Consider the following 27,628-nt stretch of genomic DNA (forward strand, 5'->3'; position numbering starts at 1 on the left):
GTACTGAGAAACAGGCTTGGGCCCTTTCAGATGGAGAGCCAAGAAGGGGCTCCCAGAGGAGAATATGGGGCAGGTTAGAGGAGGGGATCCTCGGGATGTGAAGACAGTCTGAGGGCTATGAGGGTAGATGGAGGGTGAAGAGCAGAGGGAGAACGAGGAGCCGAGGTTCCTGCAAGAGATGAAAGGCTTTGTCACAGTTTGTAAAAGAAAGAAAAAGGAGGCCGGGCGCGGTGGCTCAAGCCTGTAATCCCAGCACTTTGGGAGGCCGAGCCGGGTGGATCACGAGGTCAGGAGATCGAGACTATCCTGGCTAACATGGTGAAACCCGTCTCTACTAAAAATACAAAAAACTAGCCGGGCGTGGTGGCGGGCACCTGTAGTCTAGGCTACTTGGGAGGCTGAGGCGGGAGAATGGCGTGAACCCGGGAGGCGGAGCTTGCAGTGAGCCGAGATCACGCCACTGCACTCCAGCCTGGGAGACACAGCAAGACTCCGTCTCAAAAAAAAAAAAAAAAAAAAAAAGAAAGAAAAAGGAGTTGTAGCTGGGCGTAGTGGCTCACGCCTGTAATCCCAGCACTTTGGGAGGCTGAGACGGGCAGATCACAAGGTCAAGAGATCGAGACCATCCTGGCCAACATGGTGAAACCCCATCTCTACTAAAAATACAAAAATTGGCCGGGCGCAGTGGCTCACGCCTGTAATCCCAGCACTTTGGGAGGCCAAGGTGGGCGGATCATGAGGTCAGGAGATCGAGACCACCCTGGCTAACACGGTGAAACCCCGCCTGTACTAAAAAATTGCAAAAAATTAGCCAGGTGTGGTGGTGGGCGCCTGTAGTCCCAGCACTTTGGGAGGCCGAGGTGGGCGGATCACGAGGTCAGAAGATCGAGACTACCCTGGCTAACACGGTGAAACCCCACCTGTACTAAAAAATTACAAAAAATTAGCGGGGTGTGGTGGTGGGCACCTGTAGTCCCAGCTACTCGGGAGGCAGAGGCAGGAGGATGACGTGAGCCCGGGAGGCAGAGCTTGCGGTGAGCTGAGATCATGCCACTGCACTCCAGCATGGGCGACAGAGCGAGACACCGTCTCAAAAAAAAAAAAAAAAACAAAGCAGAAAAAAACAAATAAAAATACAAAAATTAGCTGGGCATGGTAGCGCACTTCTGTACTCCCAGCTGCTCGGAAGGCTGAGGCAGGAGAATCACTTGAACCCGGGAGGCGGAGGTTGCTGCACTCCAGCCTGGAGACAGAGCAAGACTCTGTCTCAAAAAAAAAAAAAAAAAAAAATTAAATAAATAAATAAAAAGAGAGAGAAAGGAGTTGCAATGTGCCTTGAGGTGGGCAGAGGACCCTTGGGTTGGCCACAAAATGATCAGAGCCACTGCAGGCTCCAGAGCAGAGGACTGGTAGCTGGGTGCAGCAGTCATGGTAGCAACGCACAGGGTTTGGAATTAGGCAGGGAGAAGCCAGAAAGCTAGACAGAAGCAGGACCATCACCTGCCCACCCAGGGCTTTTGTTGCCTGAACACTCCAGAATCCAAGTTTCATGGCTGCAGGGGTGGGAGAGGCCTGGGTTGAAGGAATCTGCACAGTCACCTTTTCAGGGTCTTGAGCTGTTCAGGGTGGTTGCACTTTGTTGCTCAGATAACCTGAAGAGCTTGCTCTCCAGCCTGCCCTTCAGCGTCTTTCACAAAGTGAACCTCAGGGAAGAGGGGTGAGCTGTGCTAGGGAACCCAAGGCCTCTTTTGTCATTCTCCTCCCACTTCCCTGCTTCCTCTGGCCTCTAGCCCCAGGATGAGGAGTCCAAGAGGAGGCTTGAGGGCCTCCTGAAGGTTACCTCTTGACATCACAGCAGGACCGGATCACCTGAGGTCAGGAGTTCCAGACCAGCCTGGCCAACATGGCGAAATCCCGTCTCTACTAAAAATACAAAAATTAGCCGGGCGTGGTGGTGTAATCCCTGTACTTGGGAGCTGTAATCCCAGCTCCTTGGGAAGAAGCTGAGGCAGGGAGAATTGCTTGAACCCTGAAGGTGGAGGTTGGAGTGAGCCAAGATTGTGCCACTGCACTCCAGCCTGGGTGACAGAACAAGACTCCATCTCAAAAAAAAAAAAAAAAAAAAAAAAAAAGAAAAAAAAATTATTACTCTTAGGGTTAGGCCTAGACAATGGCTTAAATTTTTTCTTTTTTTTAAGACAGGGTCTCATTCTGTTGCCCATGCTAGAGTACAGTGGCATGATCTCAACTCACTGCAACCTCTGCCTTCTGGGCTCAAGCGATCCTCCCATCTCAGCCCCTCAAGTAGCTGGGACTACAGGTGCCAGCCACCATGCCCGGCTAATATTTGTATTTTTTGTAGAGACGAGGTTTCACCATGTTGCCCAGGCTAGTCTCAAACTCCTAAGCTCGAGTGATTCACCCACCTCAGCCTCCCAAAGTACTGGGATTACAGGCGTGAGCCATCCGCCTGGCCAGACAATGACTTAAATTTTGAGGCATTGCATTTCTTCTGACGTTGCATGCCGATTCTAGGAATGAATTCTTTTGAGATAAACTCTGGTCAGGCATGGTGGCTCATGTTTGTAATCTTAGCACTTTGGGAAGCCAAGGCGGGAGGACTGCTTGAGGCCAGAAGTTTGATACCAGTCTGGGCAACATAATGAGAACTTTTCTCTACAAAGCATGAAAAAAACATGGTGGCACATGCCTGTAGTCCCATTACTCGGGAGGCTGAGGCGGGAGGATCCCTTGAGCATGGGAGATCGAGGCTGCAGTGAGCCATGATTGTGTCACTGCACTCCAGCCTGGGAGACAGAACAAGACCCAGTCTCAAAACGAAACAGGCACAAAAATAAATGTTCAAGGTTGTGGGTTATAGTATAGTTTGTCACAAAGCTTGATGCAAAATTGGAAAAAAACTAAGTATTTATCAGTAGAGGAAGACTGAATAAAGACTGAAAAAAAGGTTTAACCCTGCTATGGAATACTATGCAGCTTTATCATTTTTTTGAGACAGAGTCTCTGTCGCCCAGGCTGGTGTGCAATGGCACAATCACAACTTACTGCAGCCCTGACCTTCTGGGCTCCAGCGATCTTCCCACCTGAGCCTCCCAAGTAGCAAATTTCACCTTTTTAAACCTGACTTTTCTAGATCACTTGACTACTCCACAGTATTACTTTTTTTTTTTTAATACAGAGTCTCTCTCTGTTGCGCAGGCTGAAGTGCAATGGCGCAATCTCAGCTCACTGCAACCTCCACCTCCCTGGTTCAAGCGATTCTCCTGCCTCAACCTCGTGAGTAGTTGGAATTATAGGTGCCCACCACCACGCCCAGCTAATTTTTGTATTTTTAGTAAAGATGGGGTTTTGATATGTTGGCTAGGCTAGCATAGTATTACTTTGGTAATTAAAAATAAGAATAAATTCTGGGACATCTAGCTATTTGTGGCAATGGCCCCAATACTCCTCATGTGGGAAGCAGATCCCCAGAGAGGCTTAGCTCTTTAATGCTAGAGTGAGAGACTCCTAGAGCCAGGAGATAGTAACATAGGGCTAGCAGCAGGGTTTTAACAGGTAGGGGCCTTAGGTTAGCTGAGAATGGTCAGAGGGGTGGGTTTTAAGGAAGAATACGGGTGTTGTTAACGGCCAGGCCAGGCTTGACTAAGGAAAATGCCATGAAGAAGCTAGTTTCTTGTTTGTTTGTTTGTTTGAGACAGAGTCTCACTCGGTCACCCAGGCTAGAATGCAATCTCGGCTCACTGCAACCTCTGCCTCCCTGGCTCAAGTGATTCTTGTGCCTCAGCCTCCCAAGTAGCTGGGATTACAGGTGCATGCCACCACATTTGGCTAACTTTTGTATTTTTAGTGGAGGCTGGGTTTCGCCATGTTGGCCAGGCTGGTCTTGAACTCCTGACCTCAAGTGATCTGCCCGCCTCAGCTTCTCAAAGTGCTGGGATTACAGTTGTGAGCCATTGGTGCCTGGCTGAAGCTAGTTTCTTGAGCCTTCCCAACACTTCTCCCTCTTCTCCACCACCTCCCTTCCCTAGTCCTCCCCTCATCCCTGAACCCAGACCTACTCTCTGGGCACAGCCTGTGTCTCCCTCCTGCTGCATCTCCCACTCCCTGGGAGTAACTCTTGGCTGACTGCGCCTAGGAAGTGCTATGCTATTTGGGGGCAGGTGGAGCCTTCTTGACACAGCTGGGCACCTTGGTTGGGCTACATCATATGACTGGCCTGGGGAGCTGTTGGGTGATACCATAGACAGTATGAGGGATACTGGGATCCACGTTTGGATGTTTAATGCAACCAAGAATAAGGCTAGGGTTAGGCTCCATGACTCCCTGTGGCTTACCGGACCTACCAAAGCCTCTCTCAATTGGGCCCCAACCCACTCTTCTGCAGGGCTGAGTTACCCAGTAGGCACAGTAGGTGCAGTGCCCAGGGCCCATAGCAATGTTTTAGCTTCTTTTAAAACCAGAGTAAATAAAGAAAATACAATCAACCTGGATTACATTCATCTTTATACCAACATAGTCATAACATTAATTTTTTTTTGAATGGAGCAAGAGCCCCGTGAAGGCGAAAGTGCCTAGGGCCCCTGAAATTCACAATGTAACTCTGATCTTCCAGCTTCTACACCCATCACTCCCTCACCCCAGTGTCCTCTGGGTTTCTCAGACCCACTGGGGCCACGTGTCCTCTGTGGCTTTGCTCCTGCCAGGCTGCTGCCTGTGACATCTCTGCTTATTGAGCCCTTCTCATCTGAGGACTCGTCTTCCGAGGTCGTAGGTCAAACATTGCCATCTTTGTGAGGCCTTACCGGATTCCCTAAGTGGAAGGAATTGCTCCAACTCCTCCAGCACCTCTTGGAGCATCTCCAGGCTTGCCATGATTTGCTTACATTTAGCGTGTGAGTTCCACGGGGACAGGACCTCGTTTCATGTCTCACGTCTCCACGTGCTTGACACAATACACAGGCTAGATTTAGGTCCAGAGAATGTTTAGGGACACGAGACAGTGACTGTAACAGAACTTTTCAGATGTGTGTGGTTCTTCATAGCCCAAATCAACTAATTTGACTAAGGGACAACACAGGTAAGAGGAACACAACATGAGTTTCCTTGACCAATGCCAGAAAACCTTTATTTCCACTGAGACCTCTCATCCAATTCTCTTCTTTCCGGGAACTTTTTCCCTTCCCTACTCCAGGTCGTACCCTGGCCACTCTCTCCTCTCCTTTTGGCTGGCCTACCCAAGAATATCTCCTCTACAGGGTCCAGAAGGCTCTCAGGGATGTGGGAGGCCTCCTGCAGGGTTGAGTTGCATGGGAACAAGAGACAACTGTGGTCCCATAGCACCCTCATTTGGTGAAATCCTGCTACTGACAGTCCAAAGAAGCCTTCCCAGATGAAATTCTAGTCCTCTGCACAGCCATGCTCTTCTTCCAGCAAAAGAGCCATGTGCAGCCGGGTCTGCTCCCCATGGGGCCTTGATGTAGACCCAGCAGTGGATCAGCCTTCCAGACACGCTCAACTCTGCACACTCTTCCTCCTGCCTCAGGCTTTCCAGGACCCTCCCGCGCCTTATCAGAGTCCTTACCCCCAGGGCTACTGATATCTTGTTGGGTGACCTTGGACAGATTAACATATCTGGACTCAGTTTCATAATGTGAAAATGATAGGGTTGGGCTACATGATTTTCTGGTTGTGCTTCCAGACCTTTAGAAGTTAGGGGCTGGAAGGCGTTGCCTGTCCCTCTCTTAATTTCACTCATGCTACTTTGTTTTTTTAATCTACCTTTCATATGGGGCTTAGAAAAAAGGGCTCTGGGACAAACTTGAGAATCACTGGCTCTAGGAGCTTTCTTTTAACACTAACATCCCAGGATTCCTAAGTGTGCTGTCTTCACAGTAGCTACCTGGCTCTGTTTTTCTTTTCTTTTCTTTTTTTTTTTTTGGAGATGGAGTTTTGCTCTTGTTGCCTAGGCTGGAGTGCAGTGGCGCGATCTTGGCTCACTGCAACCTCTGCCTCCTGGATTCAAGCAATTCTCCTGCCTTAGCCTCCCGAGTAACTGGGATTACAGGTGTGCGTCACCATGCCCGGCTAATTTTTATATTTTTAGTAGAGATGGGGTTTCACCATGTTGGCCAGGCTGGTCTCTAATTCCTGACCTCAGGTTATCCACCTGGCTCGGCCTCCCAGAGTGTTGAGATTATAGGCATGAGCCACCGTGCCTGGCCCTGGCTCTGTTTTCCTATGCTCTGTGGAGGCCAGCCAGCTAGAAATGATCAGAATGGAGGAAGAGGGAACAAGAAGGCTGGTGGCAAGTGGTCTAGTGTTCTTGTGGTGCAGTGGAAGGAGCCCTGGCTCAGCATTGAAGAACAAACCTCAGTCTTGGCTCCAGCCATCTGCTAGCTATGGGACTACAGACAAGCCCCTTTACCTGTGTCTCAGTTTTTGTATCTGTAAAATGGGCACAGTGGTTTCTGTCCTGTCTTTCCACAGGATTATTGTACAGATAAAGTAAGATAAAGGACACCTGTCAGGGAGATATCTGTAAATAATTTACAGACTTTGGGTAATATTAGCAAGGGAGGATCTCTCAGACCTCTGATCCATCTGTTAGAATATACTTTTTTTTTTTTTTTTTTGAGATGGAGTTTTGCTCTTGTTGCCCAGGCTGGGGTGAAATGGTGTGGCCTTGGCTCACAGCAACCTCTGCCTCCTGGGTTCAAGCGATTCTCCTGCCTCAGCCTCCCAAGTGGCTGGGACTGCAGGTGTGTGCCATCATGCCCAGCTAATTTTTGTACTTTTAGTAGAGATGGAGTTTCATCATGTAGTCCAGGCTGGTCTCAAACTTCCGACCTCAGGTGATCCACCTGCCTTGGCCTCCCAAAGTGCTAGGATTACAGGTGTGAGCCACTGTGCCCAGCCAAAAAATATCATTTCACTGGACTCTGCAGGTACTTTGGATGATCAAGGAATCAGGACATGGCTGTAGAAGTACTTTTCTTTTCTTTTCTTCTTCTTTTTCTTCTTTTTTTTTTTTTTTTTTGAGATAGAGTCTCACCTGTTGCCCAGGCTGGAGTGCAGTGACACAATCAAGGCTCACTATAGCTTCAACCTCCGGGGCGCAAACAATCCTCCCACCCCAGCCTTCTGAGTAGCTGCAACTACAGGCGTAAGCCACCATGCCCAGCTATTTTTCTTTTTTGGTGAGGGGGCAGGGGCGGGCATAGAGATGGGATCCTCACTATGTTGCTCAGGCCGGTCTTGAACTCCTGGGCTCAAGCCATTTTCCCACCTTGTCTTCCCAAAGTGCTAGGATTTCAGGCATGAGCCACCGTGCCCAGCCTGAAGTACTTTTCTTGAGCTCAGCATTGCTGCCCTGAACCCTCCCCCAGCTACCTTCCCTACTTTGGAAGCCTCTGTTTCTAGAACAGGAAAACCCTAGGCTAAATATATGTCCTAATGGTTTCTTCCGTTGGTGTGAAGGAAAGAAAATGGGCCCAATGTTGTTGCAAGGAGTAGGAGGGTCCTGCCTTGCCACCCAGTGGGTTTAGAAATCCATCTTTACGGCCTCCCAAGAAGCTGGTGATCAGGTTCCCAGACATCAGCAATCCTGTTTCCTGAGGAGCTTGTGGGGGCTCTCTCCGGGGATGATCTGGGTCCTAGACAAAGAGCCACAACTGATGGGGGTCATTGGGATTACAGGGGGCCATGGCTGGCTTTTTGTCCTGGGATGTCAGGCAGGTACCAGATCCTGAGTTCCTGATGAGCTGATCCTAAAAGATGACAGAGCAAAGGGTCAATCTGGGCCACAAACCTCTAACAGTGCTACCGGGGACAATGCGATGGGATACAATTGATAAAAGGCCAAGGGAACCCCACAAGGCACAAAGAAGACACTTCCCCATTCCTTTCCTGCCCTCTCATGAGACACATTCCTGAGTTCCCATCTCTATCTGGTACCAAATCCCCATCCCCAGCTTCAGCCTGAGTGGATGAAATGGTGAAAGACAAGATCGTGGGCTGAGAGAAAAATGCTTTCAGGGCCTCCCCCGCCCCCAGATGGCTAGGCTCAGACCCAGGGCCACTGCTCCACCTCCAATTTTCTGCCTTGCATTATGTTTAGGCTGCTCCCTTCCCTGCAGCCTCCAGGTTAGGTTCCTCTTTCCTAAGCTGGAGTGAAGTAGGGAGGCTCACTCGGGGTGCTGGCTTGAGCTCAGCATGGTGGCGGTAACATGGCATATCCTGGAGCAGTGTGGTGTAATGGAAAGAGCCCATGCTTTCAAGTCAGACCCATCTGGGGCTGAATCCCAGGCCTGATATTTACTAGTGGTGGGTCTTGGGCCAGTCACAGACATGCTGGGCTTCCTCCGGCTCCAGCTCATCTGTAGAAACAGTGACTATTCCTGCTTGGAAAGAGCCTCTGAAAGATTAACTGGACCCAGGTATGTGAGTGCCTAGCTTTGAGCCTAGGACACAGAGGACAAGCAGGAACTATGAATGACTCTTCACCTTCTTCTAATTGGGTTCAGCCTAAAAATGCTTCAACCGTGGCAGAGCTAGCCATGAACCATAACCTCTCACCCCATTTTTACATCAGTCATCACCAAATACCCTTTAAGCCCCAAGAACCCTGCCTGTTGCCACGCCCACACTCACCTACCTTCTACATTGCTCTACTCCACCCCATGGCGTTTCAGGAAGAAAATTAAGAAAATATAGATGGGCAGATGTGGCCTCAAGTTCTTTTTTTATTTTTTATTTTTCCCAAGATGGAGTCTCGCTCTGTCACCCAGGCTGGAGTGCAATGGCATGATCTCGGCTCACTGCAACCTCCGCCTCCTGGGTTCAGGCAATTCTCCTGCCTCAGCCTCCTGAGTAGCTGGGATTACAGGCGCCGGCCACCACGTCTAGCTAATTTTTGTATTATTAGTAGAGATGGGGTTTCACCATGTTGGCCAGGTGGTTTCGGACTCCTGACCTTGTGATCCACCCGCCTTGGCCTCTCAAAGTGCTGGGATTACAGGAGTGAGCCACCACACCCGGCCTCAAGTTCTTGATTCTGAGCTTTCTGGATACCAACTCACCTGGGTCAATTCCCATTCCTCATCCTTGGGAACCTGGCTATTCTTGCCAGTGAAGTGGCAGCTCCCAAGGCCCAGGGCACCCTTGCTGACATGTAGACACAGCTGTTTTGCGATGTTGTGGCGAAGGTCCCTCTGAGTTGTGTACTCAAAGTACTGGAAATCAAGACAAGAGAAGCAGGGGGAGAGTTTGCCCCCAGCCTTCCAAAGCCACCTGCCCTGAGCTGTCAACCATGCATGGTCTCCTGGGGAGGAGAGTGAATGTGAGGCCATGCCAAGACTTTACTCATTTATGTGCTGCCTTCAGGATTGTTACCATATCAGGGTTATACTGGAATTATATATATATATATAATTCTTTTTTATGAGATGGGGTCTTTCTGTGTTGCCCAAGCTAGTCTCAAACTCCTGAGCTCAAGTGATCCTCCCACCCTGGCCTCCCAAAGTGCTGGGATTACAGGTGTGAGCCACTGTGCCCAACCGATATATTTTCTTTCTCTCTCGCTTTTTTTTTTTTTTTTTGAGGCAGGGTCTTGCTCTGTTGCTTAGGCTAAGAGTGTGGCGGCATAATCATAGCTCACTGCAACCTTGAATTCCTTTGTTCAAGTGATCCTCCCACATCAGCTTCCTGAGTAGCTGAGACTGCAGGGGTGTGGCACCATACCTGGCTAATTTTTAAAAAATTTTTTATAGAGACAGGGTGTCTTGCTATGTTGCCCAGACAGGTCTCAAACTCTTAGGCTCAAGTGATCCACCTGCCTCACCCTCCCAAAGTGCTGGGATTACAGATGTGAGCTATTGTGCCTAATCACATTTCCTTTAAATTAGATTAAAATTAAATTTAACTTAGCCTCATTTTAAGTAACATCAGTGAAATCATGTGATATGCTTGTTCTATTTTTGCTAATAAATTACTATTAAAATAAAAAATGTTCTTCAGTGTACCACCAGAAATCATCTTGTAGGCCAGTGGTACAGGAAACTGCTCTAGAATGACTGTCTTCACCTGTATATGCCAGCGGGCTTGTTCAGCGGCCCACACCACTCCTTTCCCCACTCTGGCTCTGTTTTTAGTGCCTCTCTCTTACTAGTGCTGGGCACCTAGTTTTGGGGTCACTGCAAGGTGGTAGGATCAGAGTGGTAGCTTCTGGGCAGAAGATGCATTGAAGATAGAAGTTGAGTGTAGGTGATGGGATGTGCTCGAAAATTTTCCACCCTCACCCCTAAACATCCCCCAGCAGCTAGCCTTCTTCAGCAAGCCTCCTCTGATGAACAACCCTCCCTCCCATCCCCTTCTCACACCCAGCACCAATGCCTCGTTCTCTCTGGATGTCCCTTATTCAGACCTTGTGTGTGTTATGCCTTCTCCTCTGACTGGAAGCTTCCTGAGGGCAGGGATCATATCTCCTCCCTCCCAGTCCTCAGGAAAGGACTCTTTAGGGTAGAGAAAGGGAGCTGGTGAGGAGAGGAAATGCTCCGGAGATGGGTGGGCTGCATACCTGGTTGCCGCCAAGGCCGTGGCAAGAGTACATGATGAGGGGCTTCCCCCCACGGTTGTTCTCACCCACATCCAGGCATTGGTTGGTGCCAAGGTTCTTGATCTGCAGAAGGGTGAGCAGAGAGGGGAAGCAGGATGACACAGTCAGGAGGTTCCTCCTGTGTGGTATGGGGCCCCACTGGAACAAATTCCAGTCAACTGCAACAAATTTGCATGGCTGGATTTCCCCTGTCATTTCTCTCCTCTGTGCATTAACCCACATGCCTGGAGCTAACAGCAAAGTGAGCTGCAGAGCCCCAGAGGCTGGAACGGGCAGGACTGAACCCCTCTGTGGGGCAGGCAGGGAACCTCCCACGCAGGCAGGTTGGTTCTCAAGACTTACGGCACCATAGAAGGTGGGCGTCAGGTCAGGAACAAACATCTCTGGGTAGACGTTGTGTAGGTACCAGGAAAAGCTGTGACAGTGCAGTTGTTCCCTCAGCTGCAGTCGTTCCGAAATGTCACCGAAGGATTTCTGTCAACCAAGCCAGCCCCCTAAGGATCAGTTCCACCAGTTGTTTTTTTTTTTTTTTTTAAGAGGGAGTCTCACTCTGTCACCCAGGCTGGAGTGCAGTGGCATGATCTCGGCTCACTGCAACCTTCCCCTCCTGGGTTCAAGTGATTCACCTGCCTCAGCCTCCCGAGTAGCTGGGACTACAGTCACACGCCACCATGCCCGGTTAATTTTTTTATTTTTAGTAGAGATGGGGTTTCATCATGTTGGCCAGGCTGGTCTCAAACCCCTAACCTTAGGTGATCTGCCCGCCTCAGCCTCCCAAAGTGCTGGGATTACAGGCGTGAGCCACCACACCCAGCCAGTTCCACCAGTCTTTGACCTTTCTGTCTAGACTGAAGTAGTGCAGATAGTATAAAGCAACTGGGACTACTGTCTCTCATGTTCATTCCCACTCAGGACCTGTTGAAGCTACTGTCCCAGCCTCACATCCAATCCCAAACACCCCGCCTTAGCTTTGGAGTCCCCTGCTTATCGGTCCATCTCTTGTGACTCCCCAGACAATTATGTCCCACTCCCCAATGCCGAGGCTCTCAGAGTCATTCCTCCTGTAAGAGGCTCTTCCCCTAAATCTCTTTTCCCTCCCTTCCCCTCCGAAGGGATGCAGAGACTCTATGCGTAGGGACAACATTCTCTAGCTTTCAAAAACTATGTGCCCTGTGGCCTTCTCCTGGGCTCTAGCTCACAGGGCCCTGAGGGTGAAGGGAGGCACCAGATGGTAGAGATGAGGTGGGCCCCAGCCATTAGGCCCATGAACAGGGTCTGGGGGCCATACTTCTCTTCATCTAAACCTCTCTGAGGACCATTTCTTCTCACCTCTTGGGCCATCTTTGCTGCCTGCAGATTTCTCCTATAGAAAATCTTCTTGTAGCTGTCCATCCAGACCTCCGCCAGGCGCACTTGATTGCGAGCAATGACACTAGTACCCTTGGGGAAGGTGTGGGGGCTCTTGGTCCGGAACACATGGCCTACGACAGAGCAGGGGATGATCTCCAGCTGGCCCCCACACTGCCATACCTGATGTAAGAGGAGACAGGACGAGGCCTTCAGCGGGCTAGGTGGGACAGTGTCCCCACAAGCAGCTCTATTCTATTCCCAGGGCACCAGATCCCAGGTCCAAGAACTTGGGCAAATGCTGCTCTCTCTCCCTGGAAAAAAGGAGACTGACCAGGCTTCTTCCTAGGCCATGACTACACAATCTCAGGCTTTCTGATGTTGGTTCACTCTGACTTAAGCACAGAGAGACTGCAGGGTCCTGTGTTTACCAAGGCCCACTTTAGGGAAAAGCCTGCTGGTTAATTTTTGTTCCCTATGCCTGTATACCTACTCTGAGCTCTGATCACTTGGCTTTTTGACCTGGAAATGTGAGTTTATCAGCTCGCTCAGGTGATAAAAACCAGAGCATCAGTGTGTTAATTAATAGCAAGGATAGTTGGCTGCTAGGTGGCCAGTGGTAGTCACCTGGGCCCTTAGCACACTGGCTGCCTAGGAGGGTCAACAGAGGTCAGAGGCTCACGGAGGAGCCTAGGATTGGGCTGCTGGGAGTTGGGGTGACTGGCAGGTGACCCTTTTCTATGCTGGTGGGCTGGCTGAAGACATCCCTTCCACTGGTTTCTCTCTTGGGTTTTAGATGGGAAGGTATGTTGTTATTCAGTTTAGTGTGGGAGCAACAGAAATACATCATCATTATAGTAACAGCAGGCATCCATTATGTGCTTAATACTCATCAGGCACCATGAGAGGTGACTTCATAAATGAACTCATCTACTTACTAATTAGTTTTCCATGGCAAGGAGATTTGTGTAGGTTTCATGGAGAGGCAATCCTTTCTTCCTGACCTAATCCTGATTTGCTTAATTCCTGGAATCTCTCAGGGTTCTGGGGTCCACCAGAGTTAGGGCCACCATCTTCTCTAACTGTTATGAAGGGCTTATTGAGCATAGGGAGGGAAACTTCAAAGGTTACCAGGGCATATGTCCTTTGAACTGGGAAGGGGAGCCTGATTTTTCCAGAAAGAGGATGATGACTGGTTACTGATCTGTTTTTTTTTTTTTTTCTAGCCCTAGTTGTGAACATACTAACCTGTTTCTATCTTCACCCTAACCCTTTCCCACAGACATCGCAAAAGAGTCCCCAGTCTCCAGATGTCCAGTCCTCATTACCCCTATTATTCCTTCCTTCTGAGAAGTTGTGCCTAGTAGTTTATTTTGAGCTGTCCAAGCTGAGTGCCCAAGCCCTACTGCCATGGACACGCGGAGCAGAAAAGAGGCAGAGCCACATTGGGAAGTAGCTACCCTTTCCAGTTCAGTTCCAGATGGGATGTCCCTGATGCCACCACTGCCTGAGAAATATTTCTCAAGCTGTCCCCTGGGATGTTGTGGTTCCCCCCGAAGCCCTCTTCACTCTCACCCGGAAGGACATTTCCACGTTCTCCCCTCCCCAGATCTCCATCTGATTATCATAGGTACCGATGTGCTCAAAGTAGGACTTGGAGATGGAGAAGAGGCCACCAGCAAACGTCGGGGACCTGGAGAGACAGAGGGAGAAGCATGTGCATCTTCTGGGAGAGGAGGAGCGGAGCCTGGCGGGGAAAGCTGTTTGTGGACTCCCCTCCTAACCTACCTCCCCCTCCTATCCTCTTTCTCAGGACGTGCAGCCCCTCGTCCACTAACTCACTCATCATTTAGCTTTTACTATGTTCTCTTCCCCTTCTAGGACCAGGTCAAGGAAATATGTAATTATCCTCTAAAAGGCACTCATTGATTCGTTCAACCTAGGATGCACGTAACACTGGCCACCAGGGCCCGTGCTACATGATGGACACACAGAACAGAGAAAGATCCCATTCCCCCAGAGTTCAATCTAGTCACAGAGGTTAAAGCTATCATTAGTTACTTTTTGGCAGCAAAGTGCCTGGAGCCTAGGAGATACTCAACTTTCAGAAGCTGTGTGAAATTGTTTTTGAACATAGGCAGGATTCAAACCATGAATGAATGAATGAATGAATATTATCAGCTGGGCTGACTCCATTCTGTTTCAGGGGCTCTGCCCTTCAGGGACTATTAAGCCATAGTTTTAGTAGGTGCCTATCCCTGGTGATTTATACTGCATGAGAAACGGTAGATTTAGGGAGAAGTTGCCAGTTGCTTTTAACAGAGAAAGCTGATAAGCGGTGCTCTGAAAACAGTGGAAAGTCAGGTGAGATCAAGCTCAATTTGGGCTATAGGGAACATTTAGAAGGTTATAAAAAGATTCTGGCTTTTAGACACAGACAGGGAGGTGTGGACTCAAGATGAGATAAATTGACAAAAACATCTAATTCCTAGAGTTTAGTAGCAGGTTGCTTCTAGGAGGGACTGGGCTAAGCGTTAGGGTATCCAAGCGGACCTGGGGAAGTATACGCAAGATGGAATGGGGGGTGGGGGCCGGGGAGACAGGGCAGGAGCACAATCATCAGCTGTTGGCTTCTGTGTCTGGGCCAGCCTGGCATGGGTAGGGCTTTGCTGCCCTCAGTGGGTGGCTTCATGTGGTACAACCAAGCAGAAAGATACGGAAACCCCTGTAACCCCAGAACCTATCCAGGTGCCTTACACACAGCTGAGGCTCAATCACTGTTCATTCCGCTGATCCATCGAGGTGACTACCCAGGAACGCGACCCTGGTGTTACCCTGTGGTTGCTCTTGTCTCTCCGAAGTTGGCTCCTGCAGCCACTTTCTGGAAGGAATTTCAGTTGGGAAACCCTCATGCTCAGGCTGGCTTCCTATCACTTTGGAAGAGGCTTTGGCCTCTCCCAGGGTTCTTAAACCAGCCCAAGTAGCACCCTGAGAAGCTCAGAGAGTGCTGGAGCTGCAGAGCAGCACCTGGAAGCCAACCTGCTTCCTCCCCCACAGGCCCTGAGTCTTGTCTTTGAGAGGCCTCCCAGACTGAGAAGTCACTGATGGATTAGTTATGAGGACAAACCCTGCATGGGAAGCTTCACTGTAAATTTACGACCACAGGCAACCTCTAGTAAACACCCTGTATGTCCTGGCCTACCCCTAGGATCCTCTGACTCTCCTCTTAGGCTGTGGTTGGTTTGAGATGGGAGGCCAGGAGGGGACCGTCAGCAGTCCTCCTGGGGTGGGGGCACTACGTGAAGAGCCTCGGCAAGCCATGCATGCTACCAGGGCATGTGGGCCAAGGAGCATATTCATTCCTCAAACACTGGAGCTTTGTCTTCCAGTTGTATGGCCCTTGGACATTGAAGCCTGCGACGTCAGTGATGGGTGGGGGCCAGGTACCCTCTTTCTGACTGTGCCGCTGCGTGCCTGGTCACTGGCGTGGGGGTGGGGATCTGTTGCTGTGCACACCAAACAAAAGGCAGCTATGAAACAAGCATTGGGTCAGTGAGAAGTTCACATTTCTTTTCTCTCTTTTGCCTTTTTCTTTCCTTCTCTCCTAGTGGAGACCGAGCAGCTGGCTGTTCAGGATTTGTGGGATTTCTCCCTGTGGCATTCACCTGAGTTCCTTTCTACTGGGACTCTGAGCAGGTTTTTTTTTTTTCTTTTTCCTTTTCTTTTTCTTTTTTAAGAGATGGGTCTTGCTATGCTGCCCAGGATGTTCTTAAACTCCTGGGCTCAAGCAATCCACCTAATCCACCTCAGCCTCTCATCTAGCTGGGATTACAGGTATGGGCCACTGTGCCTGGCATGGACAGCAGTTTTTAGGGTTCTGGGCACATGGAGAGGAAGAAGCACTAATCCTTTCCTCCTTTCAAACCTTCCCTCTTATCTCTGGCTACTGTATCTCCAACCTCTGCTTCCCTCCGTCCTGGATGTATGTTCAGTTAACCCTTAAGTATCCTGGCCAGTCTAAGATAACAATGACACAAATAATCCCAAACCACTGGCTACACTAAAAGTCACTCCTCAACTCGGTTTGTCTGAGACAACTGTTAAAATAAACTTACAGTCTCCAATAACACCAACAGGCAGTCTGGAGAGGGGAGGACAGGATGGGTGTAAGAGGGGAAGGTGAGCCCAGTGGGCATTAAACAGTGGGTTGACTTCCAACTGTCTACCCTGCAGTTCAGAGGCTGGCACATAAAAGCCTGTGGGCAAAATCTGGCTGCCTGTTTTTAGAAGCCTCTGGGGCAAAAAAATTGGTTATACATTTTTTAATGTTTGTAAAAAAAATAAAAAGTTAAGAAGAATATGCAGCAAACTATATGTGGCTGGCAAAGCCGAAAATATTTATCATCTGGCCCTTCACCAAAGAAGTTCAGGGCAACTGCTACAGACTTCATGCTGCAGAAAATATGTCTATTTTCTTTCATTATATTCTGAGTCTTTTCAAAGACAGTCTCCTGGGGGCACACAACACTCCCTCTTATGACAGTGACTATTCCATAATGGCCTCCATCACATCTCTTGCCCCATCTGCAAGCATGGGCCATGTCCTTTTATGTGTAGGGAGGAATAAACTAAAGAATGTAAAGCCCTTAGTTCAGTGCCTGGCACATGGTAAGTGGTGAATAAGAGCAAACTGTCATGGTGTGAGGCAGTGCAGTGCCACAGTTAGGGCCAGACAGGCCAGGAAGGGTGTCCTTGCTCCACTGTTGCTAGCTGCATGATCTTAGGTCAGTGTTGATCACTATGAGCCTTAGTATTCTCTCTATAAAGCTAATCATTGTACCTGCTTCATAGGGAGTGAGGATTAAACATAATATGTCGAGTGCTTGATAGAGCACCTTACAAACGTTGATGTGAGATGGCACAGGTTCCTGGAACTGGGTAGGGCTGGGGCCAGGTTGGGGGCTCACCAGGCTGCGGTCCTTACTTGATGGGGTAGGTCTCATCCTTGCGCCTCTGCTTCTCATGTGGAGGAAGTGTTTCCCAGCCGAAGGTCAGGCTCCAGTCAAAGTTGCCTCGGCTGTGGACTCTGCCCCTCTGGACGGGCTTGGCGAACTCAAAAGTATTAAGGTCGATGGTGACGATGTCTGGGCTCACCACCACTGTCTTGTCCTCAGCGATTCGAGCCAGGAGGGGCTCCAGCCAGCCGTGGAAGCACTCACCTGCAGGCCCCAACCAGGAGGCAGCAATCAGGGTCCTGCCCACAGCTGAGCCCAAGCTGCATCCTGGGGGGAACACCCAGGAAGATAAGAGACCTTCCACCTACTCCCGGGTTACAGGCAGAGGAGGACAGCAAGCCTCACCGCTGCAAGGAGCACACAGAATTTCCTAAAACCCTCCTACCACCCCTCTACCCCCAAAGGCGGAGGCAGCTTTGGCAGGGAGAACGGAGGTCTCTGGGGAGTAACATGGTCAACTCAGATGACCCAAAAGCACAGGGAGGCCCTGGATGGTATCTTCAGGGGTTCCAGCTGATCCATTGGCTCAGCCCTCCCGGCCCACGTGTGGATTTCAGAAGAGGGTGTTCCCTCTCCCAGGGGCATCTGCATGTCAAGCTTCAGCCCCAATTGTAGAAGAATAATCTCTTTCATTTGTCTAGCTCTTTGAGATTTTCACTGAGCTTCTGCATGTATTACTTCATTCGGCCCTCAGAGTAATAGTTCTGTTCAGTAAGGTTAGTATCCTCACTCCTATTTTACAAATGAGGAAACTGAGACTGTTAGTGGCAGGGACAGAATGCAAACCAAGAATTCTGACTCCAAGTCTAGAGCTTCCCCTATATATCACCACTCCTAGGGAAAAGATTTCACCCCCCACAACAGTGGGGAGGTGTTTTGGTCTTGGGCAAGAAGGAGGCCTTCCTGGCTCCATGTTGCCCTAGAAGAAAGCCCCAAACAAGCCAGTTCTAAGTCATAACAGGAGGCCTCTCTGAGGGCCCAAGCTCAGAACAAGGTGCAGATGGGGAGTACAGGGGTGGATGAGTGTCTGGGGCCCCAGATCACACTTCCGGTGATTTTGGGGTCACCAGTTGTTTTAGGACTTTGTTCTCTTGATGAAACATCCTTGGGATTGGGGTGAGAAAGGGGTAGAGGTAGCTGGAGTGGGTCCCAAGCCTCCTTTGCTCCCGCAACAGAGAACAGGAAGGGGCCTTGGTGAGGCTGCGGCCCTGGCTCATTCTAACAGGGAGGGAGCCTCCAGGTTACACCCAGGCTGGTGCCCTCGTACTCACAGTGGGCATCCAGGAACGTGAGCACCTCCGCTTGTGCCACACTGGCCCCCAGCAGCCGGGCAGTGATCAGCCCCTTCCGCTCCTCCTGCCGCACCACCTTCACCACCTGCAGCTGCTTCACGTACTGCTCCAGCTTCTCCTTTAGGTGTTCTGGAAGGGACAGTGTCATTGTGGTCAGTCCACCACTTTGTCATATACCCAGTCCCCTGTGGGCACCAACCTAGGGGCTCTCAGGCCTCTAGCAGGCCTGAATTTTAAACCCCCAACACCCGCTGCACTGAACCATCCCACAGAAGCTGGAGCCAGGGAAGGAGGTTAACAGGGAAGATGGAGAGAGGAAGAAAGAAGCCCTGCCTGCCTGTGATCAAACCTGCCTCACCAGGGCACTGGCCCTGTGGTGCTAGATCCTATGCCTGTTTACCTGGGCACCCTCTCTAATGTCAGGGACAGGACCTCAGAGTTGTGTTTCTGTGGTCACACATCAAGTACAAACTTTGTTGTTGTTGTTGTTGTTGTTGAGATGGAGTCTCACTCTGTCACCCAGGCTGGAGTGCAATGGTGCGATCTTGGCTTAATGCAACCTCCACCTCCTGGGCTCAAGTAATTCTCCTGCCTCAGCCTCCTGAGTAGCTAGGACCACAGGTGCGTGCAACCACGTCTGGCTAATTTTTATATTTTTAGTAGAGACAGTGTTTCACTATGTTGGCCAGGCTGGTCTTGTACTCCTGGCCTCAAGTGATTCACCTCCCTAGGCCTCCCAAAGTTCTGGGATTACAGGCATGAGCCACCATGCCTGGCCCAAGTACAGACTTCTGACAGAGGCTCTCAGATGCCTCCCTCAGTCTCTCCACCCTTTCAGCCACCATCTGCCAGAGCTGCGATTCCACAGCTCCATTGCACAGTTGTTTTCCAGTGTCCAGGATTCCCTGCCTTCCAGGCTCTTCACAGTAACGTCGATGGGTGGGCATACACAAATGGTGACTCCTTGCTTGCTGGATCAGCAGCGGGACATCTGACTCTAATCCCCTTTGTAACCTCCTCTGCAGATAGAATTCTTTAAGGTGAAAACATGCCCAGCAACTTTTTAATTACATTAAGAAAATACTTGCCCCAAGCACCTGCCATGGACCAGGCACAGTGGCGAGCCCAGCCGGCTTGACCATTTGTCCTAAGGAACCACCACCCAGAAGCAAGGTCGACCAGGAAACAGGCAATTCCAGGGCAGGTGATCCGTGATCTAACAGAGGTAGTGCTGGGGTGTGGGTCCCAAAGAAGGGTCAAATCTCCCGGATTTGAGGAGCAGGGAAAACTTTTTGAAGGGAAGATGTCTCTACTGAGACCTCCAACTCCTTTCAAAGAAGAGTTTATTTCATGGCCCTGTGATTCAGTCTGAAATCCTTAGAGCATTAATAATAGCTCTATTCTGACTGGGCACGGTGGCTCACTCCTGTAATCCCAGCACTTGGGAGGCCAAGGCAGGTGGATCACTTGCACCAAGGAATTTGAGACCAGCCTGGCCAACATGGCGAGACCCTGCCGCTATTAAAAATACAAAATTAGGCTGGGTGCACTGGTTCATGGCTGTTATCCCAGCACTTCAGGAGGCCGAGGCGGGTGGATCACCTGAGGTCGGGAGTTCAAGACCAGCCTGACCAATATGGAGGAACCCCATCTCTACTGAAAATACAAAATTAGCTGGGCGTGGTGGCACATGCCTGTAATCCCAGCTACTTGGGAGGCTGAGGCAGATGAATCATTTGAACCTGGGAGGCGAAGGTTGCAGTGAGCCGAGATCGCACCATTGCACTCCAGCCTGGGCAACAAGAGCGAAACTCCGTCTCAAAAAAAACAAAAACAAAAAAACAAACAAAAATTAGCTGGGTGTGGTGGCACACACCTGTAAACCCAGCTACTTGGGAGGCTGAGGCAAGAGAACTGCTTGAACCCAGGAGGCGGAGGTTGCAGTGAGCTGAGATCATGCCACTGTACTCCAGCCTGAGTGACAGAGCAAGACTTGTCTCAAAACAAAAACCAAACCAAGAATAGCTCTATTCTGAAGCAGTTCATCTCAAACATACTGAATTCCAAACCTTACTATGTTTTACTAACTGCCATTTTGGTTTATCTCTGCCACGGTTCTGTTTCGTGCAGAAGGGAGAGCCTGCAGTTTCAGATGTGGGGGACAGATGTGACAATTCTGAGTGTGTCCTTTTCCTTTTGGACTGTGGGCTCAGCCCAGAGCGTGGGCCTTGCTCTGAATGCAGCATTCTACAAACGGCAGGTCCTGAAATTAAGCAGTTGAGGGGGTTGCATGGAATTGATCTCCCACAAATGCATGCACACATGCACACGATAACCCAGCACTGAGCTGGAGTGTGTGCCTATGCAGGTGAGGTTGGTGTCTTCATGGTGACTTCCTTATTTAATCTTCTCTATGATAGTTAACAACTCTGTGAAACAGGGAGTATTGTCCCCAGTGTTTATAGATGGGAAAAGTAAGACTCAAAGTGACTAGCCCAGGGTGGCAGAAGCACAAAGGGCAGCAGCAGGATCCCAGCCAGTCTGCATATGAGGACTCCTCACCTTCTCCCTCCAGGGGAAGTGAGGCCACGGACTTTTTTTTTTTTTTTTTTTTTTTTTTTTTTTTTAATCCTGAAGCAGATTAAGATGAGAAGGCCAAGGACTTAATGTACCCGAGTTTCAAGGTGGTCTCTGCTTCCTCTCCCAGTCATCCAAGGCCTTGCCATTTCCGTGTGTGAGATCCCAGGAGGGAAAGGGAAAGAAAGAAGGGAGAGAAAGGGGTTTGTTGAAGTTGTTCTTTGGTCACTGCCCTGGAGAGTGGCACCTAGGAGAAGGGAAGTCTCTATAATTTGGAATTTCAGCTTTTTCCTTCTTTTTTTTTCATGTTTCTTTTTTTTCTTTCTTTCTTTCTTCTTTTTTTGGAGACAGAGTCTTACTCTGTTGTCCAGGCTGGAGTGCAGTGGCACAATCTCGACTCACTGCAACATCCACCTCCTGGGTTCAAGCAATTATCCTACCTCAGCCTCCCAAGTAGCTGAGATTATAGGCACCTGCCACCATGCCCCGCTAATTTTTTGTATTTTTTGTGGAGACGGGGTTTCACCGTGTTGGCCAGGCTGGTCTTGAACTCCTGACCTCAAGTGATCTGCCCACCTCGGCCTTCCAAAGTGTTGGAATTACAGGTGTGAGCCACCATGCCCTGCTCGCTTTTTCCTTCTTCAGTCCTACTGGATAGACAGGTGATTCCGACATGGAGCTCATTTATGAATGGATTCTTCAGGCAGTCATCTGAGGAGGGGGCTGTATCTTACTTACTCTAGGAATGAGGCTTCTTATCTCTGGGGGCCAGGACCTCAGGAATCAAAATCAGCCGCATGCAGCAGCCTCAGCCCAGCACTCACTCCACAAACATCTGCCAATGTGCTGCCAGGTGCCAGACGCTGTTCTGGGCAGGGAGGGGCCTGGTCTGGGTCCTGCCCTCTGAGACTCATAGTGCACCTGCAGCCTCAGGTACTGGCCCTGATAGGAAGGAGGGAGGAAGCCCAGGTTCCTCAGCATGGCTGCTGTTTCCCCGAGAGCTCGCCCAGTTCTGCGCACAGGAAGTTCACGGTAGTGGAGATAACCCAGGGACAAAACATCATAGGAAGTGGGTTTTGTGGTGAGAGACAGTGAAGCACTGAGCTGTGAACCTCAGGGGGGCCCTGAGCACTACAAAGCCCTTCTCCCATGCCTTCCTTCCAGTCTGGCGAGGCCAGACCCAGGGATTCTCAGCCCGAGAGGCTCCCAGTCTCTGGCCTCAAGCCCTTCTAGGGAGACAACTCCCCTCAGCAATGCCCCTCATGATACTCCTCCATCTGTCCCACCCCCAGACCTACTGGACGGACCCAGAACTGAGAAGACCGGAGCTGAGCATGGCTGCACCGGTGAGCCCAGCCACACTCTCATGTCCCCGTGGTGACAGCCTTCCAACTTAGGTTCAACACTCCAGCACCTCAACCAGCTTCAATCCTCAAAACTCAAGTCCACAAGACCCCTGGGACCCCAACACAGACACTGCACTCAGTTCCATGATCTGAAATATCATCTATATGCAGATGACTCCTGGGGCTTCCTTCCTGACCTTGCCATCTTCACTTGGATGTGGAACAAAATGGAAAATTCAACATATGCCCAAAACGGTCTCTGCCCCCGCCAGTCTCCCCCATGTCAGTACACGGTGCCAGCATCCCTCCAGCTGCTCTAACCTGGGAGTCATGCTAGATTCCCCCCTGCTCTCCCCTTCCACAATCGGCACATCTGCAGGTACTGCCAGCTCTCTCTCTCATCCCCACAGTCACTCCAGCAATCATGTCTGAACTGCTCTCCTCTTCTATACCAGTCTCCTCAATCTATTCTTGACACGGCAGCTACTGTGAGAAGCAGAATTCTCTCTAAAAATCATCAATCAGATCATGTCACTACAGCGGCTTCAAATTGTACTTAAATCCATGGTGTTTCCTTATGGAAAGGTATGATGGTTCCTTAAAAAAAAACTAAAGATAGAATTACCATATGATCCAGCAGTTCCACTTTTGGACATATATCCTGAAGAACTGAAAGCAGGGGCTTGGATATTTGCATACCAATGTCACAGCAGCATTAGTCACATAGCCAAAGGCGGAAACGGCCTCAGTGTCCATCAGCGAATGAATGGACAAACAAAATGTGGTGTATACATACAATAGAATATTATTCAGCCTTAAAAAGTAAATTCTGGGCCGGGCTTGGTGGCTCACGCCTGTAATCTCAGCACTTTGGGAGGCCAAGGTGGGCGGATCACCTGAGGTTGGGAGCTCGAGACCAGCCTGGCCAACATGGAGAAACCCTGTCTCTACTAAAAGTTCAAAATGAGCCAGCGCACGCCTGTAATCCCAGCTACTTGGGAGACTGAGGCAGGAGAATTGCTTGAACCCAGGAGGTGGAGGTTGCGGTGAGCTGAGATTGCGCCATTGCACTCCAGCCTGGGCAACAAGAGTGAAACTCCATCTCAAAAAGATAAAAAATAAAGTAAATTCTGACAGATGTTACAACATGGATGAATCTTGAAGGCATTATGCTAAGTAAAATAAGCCAGTCACAAAAGGACAAATACTGTATGATTCCACTTACGATAATCAAATCCATAGAAACAGAAAGTAGAATGGTGGTTGCCAGGGGTTGCTGGGAGGGCAGTGTGGAGAATTCATGTTTAATAGGTACAGAGTTTCAGTTTGGGATGACAAAAAGCAAGTTCTGAGCTGGGTGTCCTGACTCACGCTTGTAATCCTAGCACTTTGGGAGGCTGGGAGTTCAAGACATGCCTGGTCAACATGGTGAGACCCCATCTCATTAAAAAAGGAAAAAAAAAGTTCTGGGGATGGGTAGTGGTGATGGTTGCACAATAACGTGAATGCATTTAAAATCAATAAACTGGACTTAAAACAGTGAACGTGATACATTTTATGTCATGTACCTTTTACTACATACACACATGAAAAATCCAAACACTGCCCGTGACTTAGAGTTCTCACAATTTGGTCCTGCTAGCCTTTAAAAAATTATTATTATTATTATTATTATTATTATTATTTGAGATGGAGTTTTGCTCTTGTTGCCCAGGCTGGAGCACAATGGTGTGACCTGAGCTCACTGCAACCTCCACCTCCTGGGTTCAAGCAATTCTCCTGCCACAGCCTTCTGAGTAGCTGGGATTACAGGTGCCCATCACCATGCCTGGCTGATTTTTGTATTTTTAGTAGAGAGGGGGTTTCCTCATGTTGGCCAGGCTGGTCTCAAACTCCTGACATCAAGTGATTTGCCTGCCTCAGCCTCTCAAAGTGCTGGAATTACAGGCGTGAGCCATGGGCCCGGCTCCTTACATCCACTCCACCAGCACTCTTTCTGCTCCCTGGCTTACTTTGTTTAAGCCACACTGCCTTCTTTTTGCCTCATTAACAAGTCAAGCCTCAGGCCTCTGTGTTGGCTGCTCCCTGTACTAAGAGTAGCCTTTCCTGGCAAAAAGAGCTCCCTAATTACTCACTAGCCCGTTGCCCTGCATTCTTTTCTTTTTTTCCCTCTAATTTAGGTAAGCTGGTGGAGTGTGCCAGACAGGGAGGGAACCCTGGCTGCTGACTTAGCCGCTCAGGAATGAGGTTTATGCCCTGGTTCTGACTCAGAGGTGGGGAAGAAAAAGCCCCCCAGCTCGGCACGGGGTCTCCTCCCCCATAGTATCAAATGCCCTCAGACTCACTCTCAGAGGGCTGCTGCTGGGTGCCTGGAGTGGAGGACAGAGAGAGGGGACATTGTATTTCGGCAGAGACAGTCCTGTTTGTGTGTGTGTGTAATGAGAGCTGGTTAATCTGATCAAACAGTCAAACGTGTAGGAAATTTTATCCCACTGTGGATGGCAGAGATTTCTGACCATGGATCTGAGTTTTTTTTTTTTTTCTCCTTTCCTCACTGAACTGAATGTTGCTTAAAGTATCTCTCGGGTCTGAAAGCCCTCTGGGTAGGGTTGTTTATCTTAGGGTCCACAAATTCCCTGGAATTAAATGCAAAAATGTGGCTGTTGCATATTGTTGTGGGCAGTGGTGCACTATTCTAGGGATTTTAACAGATTCTCAAAGGATGCCAGGACCCAGAAAAACAAGAATAACTAGCTTAGGTTTTTCAGGCAGGTGATTGTTTTGTTTCTGTTTTTTGAGACAGAGTGTTACTCTGTCACCCATACTGAGTATAGTGACATGATCAGGGCTCACCACAACCTCGACCTCCTGAGTTCAGGTGAGCCTCCCACCTCAGCCTCTCGACTAGCTGGGACCACAGGCACATACCACCATGCCCACCTAATTTTTTATTTTTTTGTAGAGACAGGGTCTTACTATGTTGCCCAGGCTAGTCTTGAACTCCTGGGCTCAAGTGACTTTCCCACCTCAGCCTCCCAAAGTGCTGGGCTTACAGGTGTGAGCCAGTGTGCCCTGACCATGCAGATGATTTAGAGATGCTGGAATTGGCCTTAGGAGAGAATTGGCCTTAGAAGAGAATACAGGGCAACAAGTCCAGGACAGCCAGAGAGAAGGTGAACATTGTGTATGGTGGCCTGCTAGGGGCAGGCGCTCTGGAGGGGCTACTGGGGCTACTGCCAACTCTGCCCTACTGAACACAGGCTGTTCTGCCTGTTAGATGCTGCCTGTGCCAGCCTGGCATTATGTCACTTGTCTAGCTAGTTAGACAAGTTGCCTACCTGGGCACTTGTAGCTCATGGACTCACAAAATTTGGGGTGATAAGTTAATAGTTTAGAACCCCCATGCCCAAGGCTAGGGGAGCCCACCTCTTGCATCAGTGTGACCTGGATGTGAGACACGAAGTCAAAGGAGATCGCTTTGGAACTTTAAGGCTTAATGAGTGCCCTATTGGATTTTGGACTTGCATGGGGCCTGTAGCCCCTTTGTTCTGGCCAATTTCTCCCATTTCAAATGGGTGTATTTACACAATGCCTGTGCTTCCATTGTATCTAGGAAGTGACTAACTTGCTTTCGATTTTACAGGCTCATAGGGAAAGGGACTTGTCTTGTCTCAGACGAGACTTTGGACTTGGACTTTTGGGTTAATGCTGGAATGAGCTAAGACTTTGGGGTGACTGTTGGAAAGGCATGATTGTGTTTTGAAATGTGAGGACATGAGATTTGGGAGGGGCTAGTGGTGAAATGATATGGTTTGGCTGTGTCCCCACCCAAATCTCATCTTGAATTGTAGATCCCGTAATCCCCACATGTGATAGAAGGGACCCAGTGGGAGATAATTGATTCATGGGGCAGTTTCCACCATGCTATCCTTGTAATAGTAAGTTTTCACGAGATCTGATGGTTTTATAAGGGGCTTCCCCTTTTGCTTGGCTCTCATTCTTCTCTCTCCTGACGCCTCATGAAAAGGACATGTTTGCTTCCCCTTCTGCTATGATTATAAGTTTCCTGAGGTCTCCCCAGCCCTGCAGAACTGTGAGTTAATTAAACCTCTTTCCTTTATAAATTACCCAGTCTTGGGTATGTTCTTATAGCAGTGTGAGAATGGACTAATACACTCCAGTACAAGGGATTCAGGTGAAAGAGCTTCCAAAGGATGGGTAGCATAGGGTTAGGAGAAGAAAGATAATGAAAGAACCTGGTTTGAGAGGAAGGATCACTAATATGCTTGCTTCCATTCCATACAAGCTTTCCATTTCTACAAAGATGCCCTAGAGACCACTGCTACGCTCCTCCCATCTCTGCCAAACTCTTCACCCTTCCCTTTCCAGAAGCCTAATCTATACATTCCTTATCCACCAAACCCTGTCATTGCATCCCTGATACTTGCTTGCCTTGATTTATTTATTTATTTTTTTTAGAGACTGGGTCTCACTCTGTTGCCTTGGAGTGCAGTGGTGTAGTCAAAGTTCACTGCAGTCTCAAACTCCTGGGCTCAAGCAATCCTTCCACCTCAGCCTTCCATGTAGCTGGGACCACAGGCACATGCCACTGTGCGCAGCTAACTTTTCTATTTTTTGTAGAGATGGGGTCTTGCTACATTGTCCAGGCTGGTCTTGAACTCCTGGTCTCAAGCAATCCTCCTGTCACGGCCTCCCAAAGTTCTGGGTTTATAGGCATGAGCTACTGTGGTTGGCCTATTTTACTTTATTTGTATCTCTTTTAGAGACAAGGTCTCACTCTGTCATCCATGCTGGAGTGCAATGGTGCAATCACAGCTCACTGCAGCCTCGACTTCCTGGGGTCAAGTGATCTTCCCACCTCAGCCTCCCAAGTAGCTGGGACCACAGGCATATACCACTATGCCTGCTAATTTTTCATTTTTATAGAGATGGGATTTTGTTATGTTGCCCGGGCTGGTCTTACCTTGCTTTGTAAGTGCTGCCAAGTATCTGTCTTCCCTGGGAAGATGTGAGCTCCCTGAAGAAATGAACTCAACAGGGCTCACACTCAGCCCTTCCTTCCACTGCCTTCCACAGCCCTAGTCCTCTTTTCAGCAACACCCCTAACCTAGAGGCAGGAGGGAGGCTAGGGGAGGACAAGGACAGGAAGCAGCTCTACTGGAGTGGCCCTAGCACTTACGCTGGAAACTGTGGAGTCAGTTCCTGCCCTCACTATTGGGAGTTTGAGCACAGGAGGTCAACCTTGGGGAGCCCCAGATACCACATGCCTCCTGCAAGGAAGATTCAGCTTCTGGAGAGTCTCAGCCTAATGGTGCCTCAGTCCCACAGCCCTTCCTAGTTCCGGCCCCATCATTTCCTACTCTCAAGTGAGTGTAAGAACTTCCTCTTCAGACTCTG

At 49.5% G+C, this 27,628-nt stretch overlaps 1 protein-coding gene across 1 annotated transcript in view; it reads right to left on the bottom strand.

The window, feature by feature from the left end:
- Positions 1-5,119: 5,119 nt before the first annotated feature.
- GALNT6 (polypeptide N-acetylgalactosaminyltransferase 6) overlaps positions 5,120-27,628 on the bottom strand; it is a 33,065-nt gene continuing 10,556 nt past the window's right edge. The window contains exons 4-11 of the mRNA XM_050748724.1: positions 18,267-18,416; positions 16,965-17,199; positions 13,556-13,673; positions 11,963-12,163; positions 10,976-11,107; positions 10,595-10,696; positions 9,099-9,251; positions 5,120-7,787 (exon numbers count right to left, since the gene is read on the bottom strand). Of these exons, the coding sequence (XP_050604681.1) occupies positions 7,674-7,787; positions 9,099-9,251; positions 10,595-10,696; positions 10,976-11,107; positions 11,963-12,163; positions 13,556-13,673; positions 16,965-17,199; positions 18,267-18,416 (1,205 nt within the window). The 3' untranslated portion in view covers positions 5,120-7,673. The remainder of the gene's footprint in view (positions 7,788-9,098; positions 9,252-10,594; positions 10,697-10,975; positions 11,108-11,962; positions 12,164-13,555; positions 13,674-16,964; positions 17,200-18,266; positions 18,417-27,628) is intronic.

Source organism: Macaca thibetana, chromosome 11 (assembly GCF_024542745.1).
Source record: "Macaca thibetana thibetana isolate TM-01 chromosome 11, ASM2454274v1, whole genome shotgun sequence".
NCBI classification, from domain to species: domain Eukaryota; kingdom Metazoa; phylum Chordata; class Mammalia; order Primates; family Cercopithecidae; genus Macaca; species Macaca thibetana.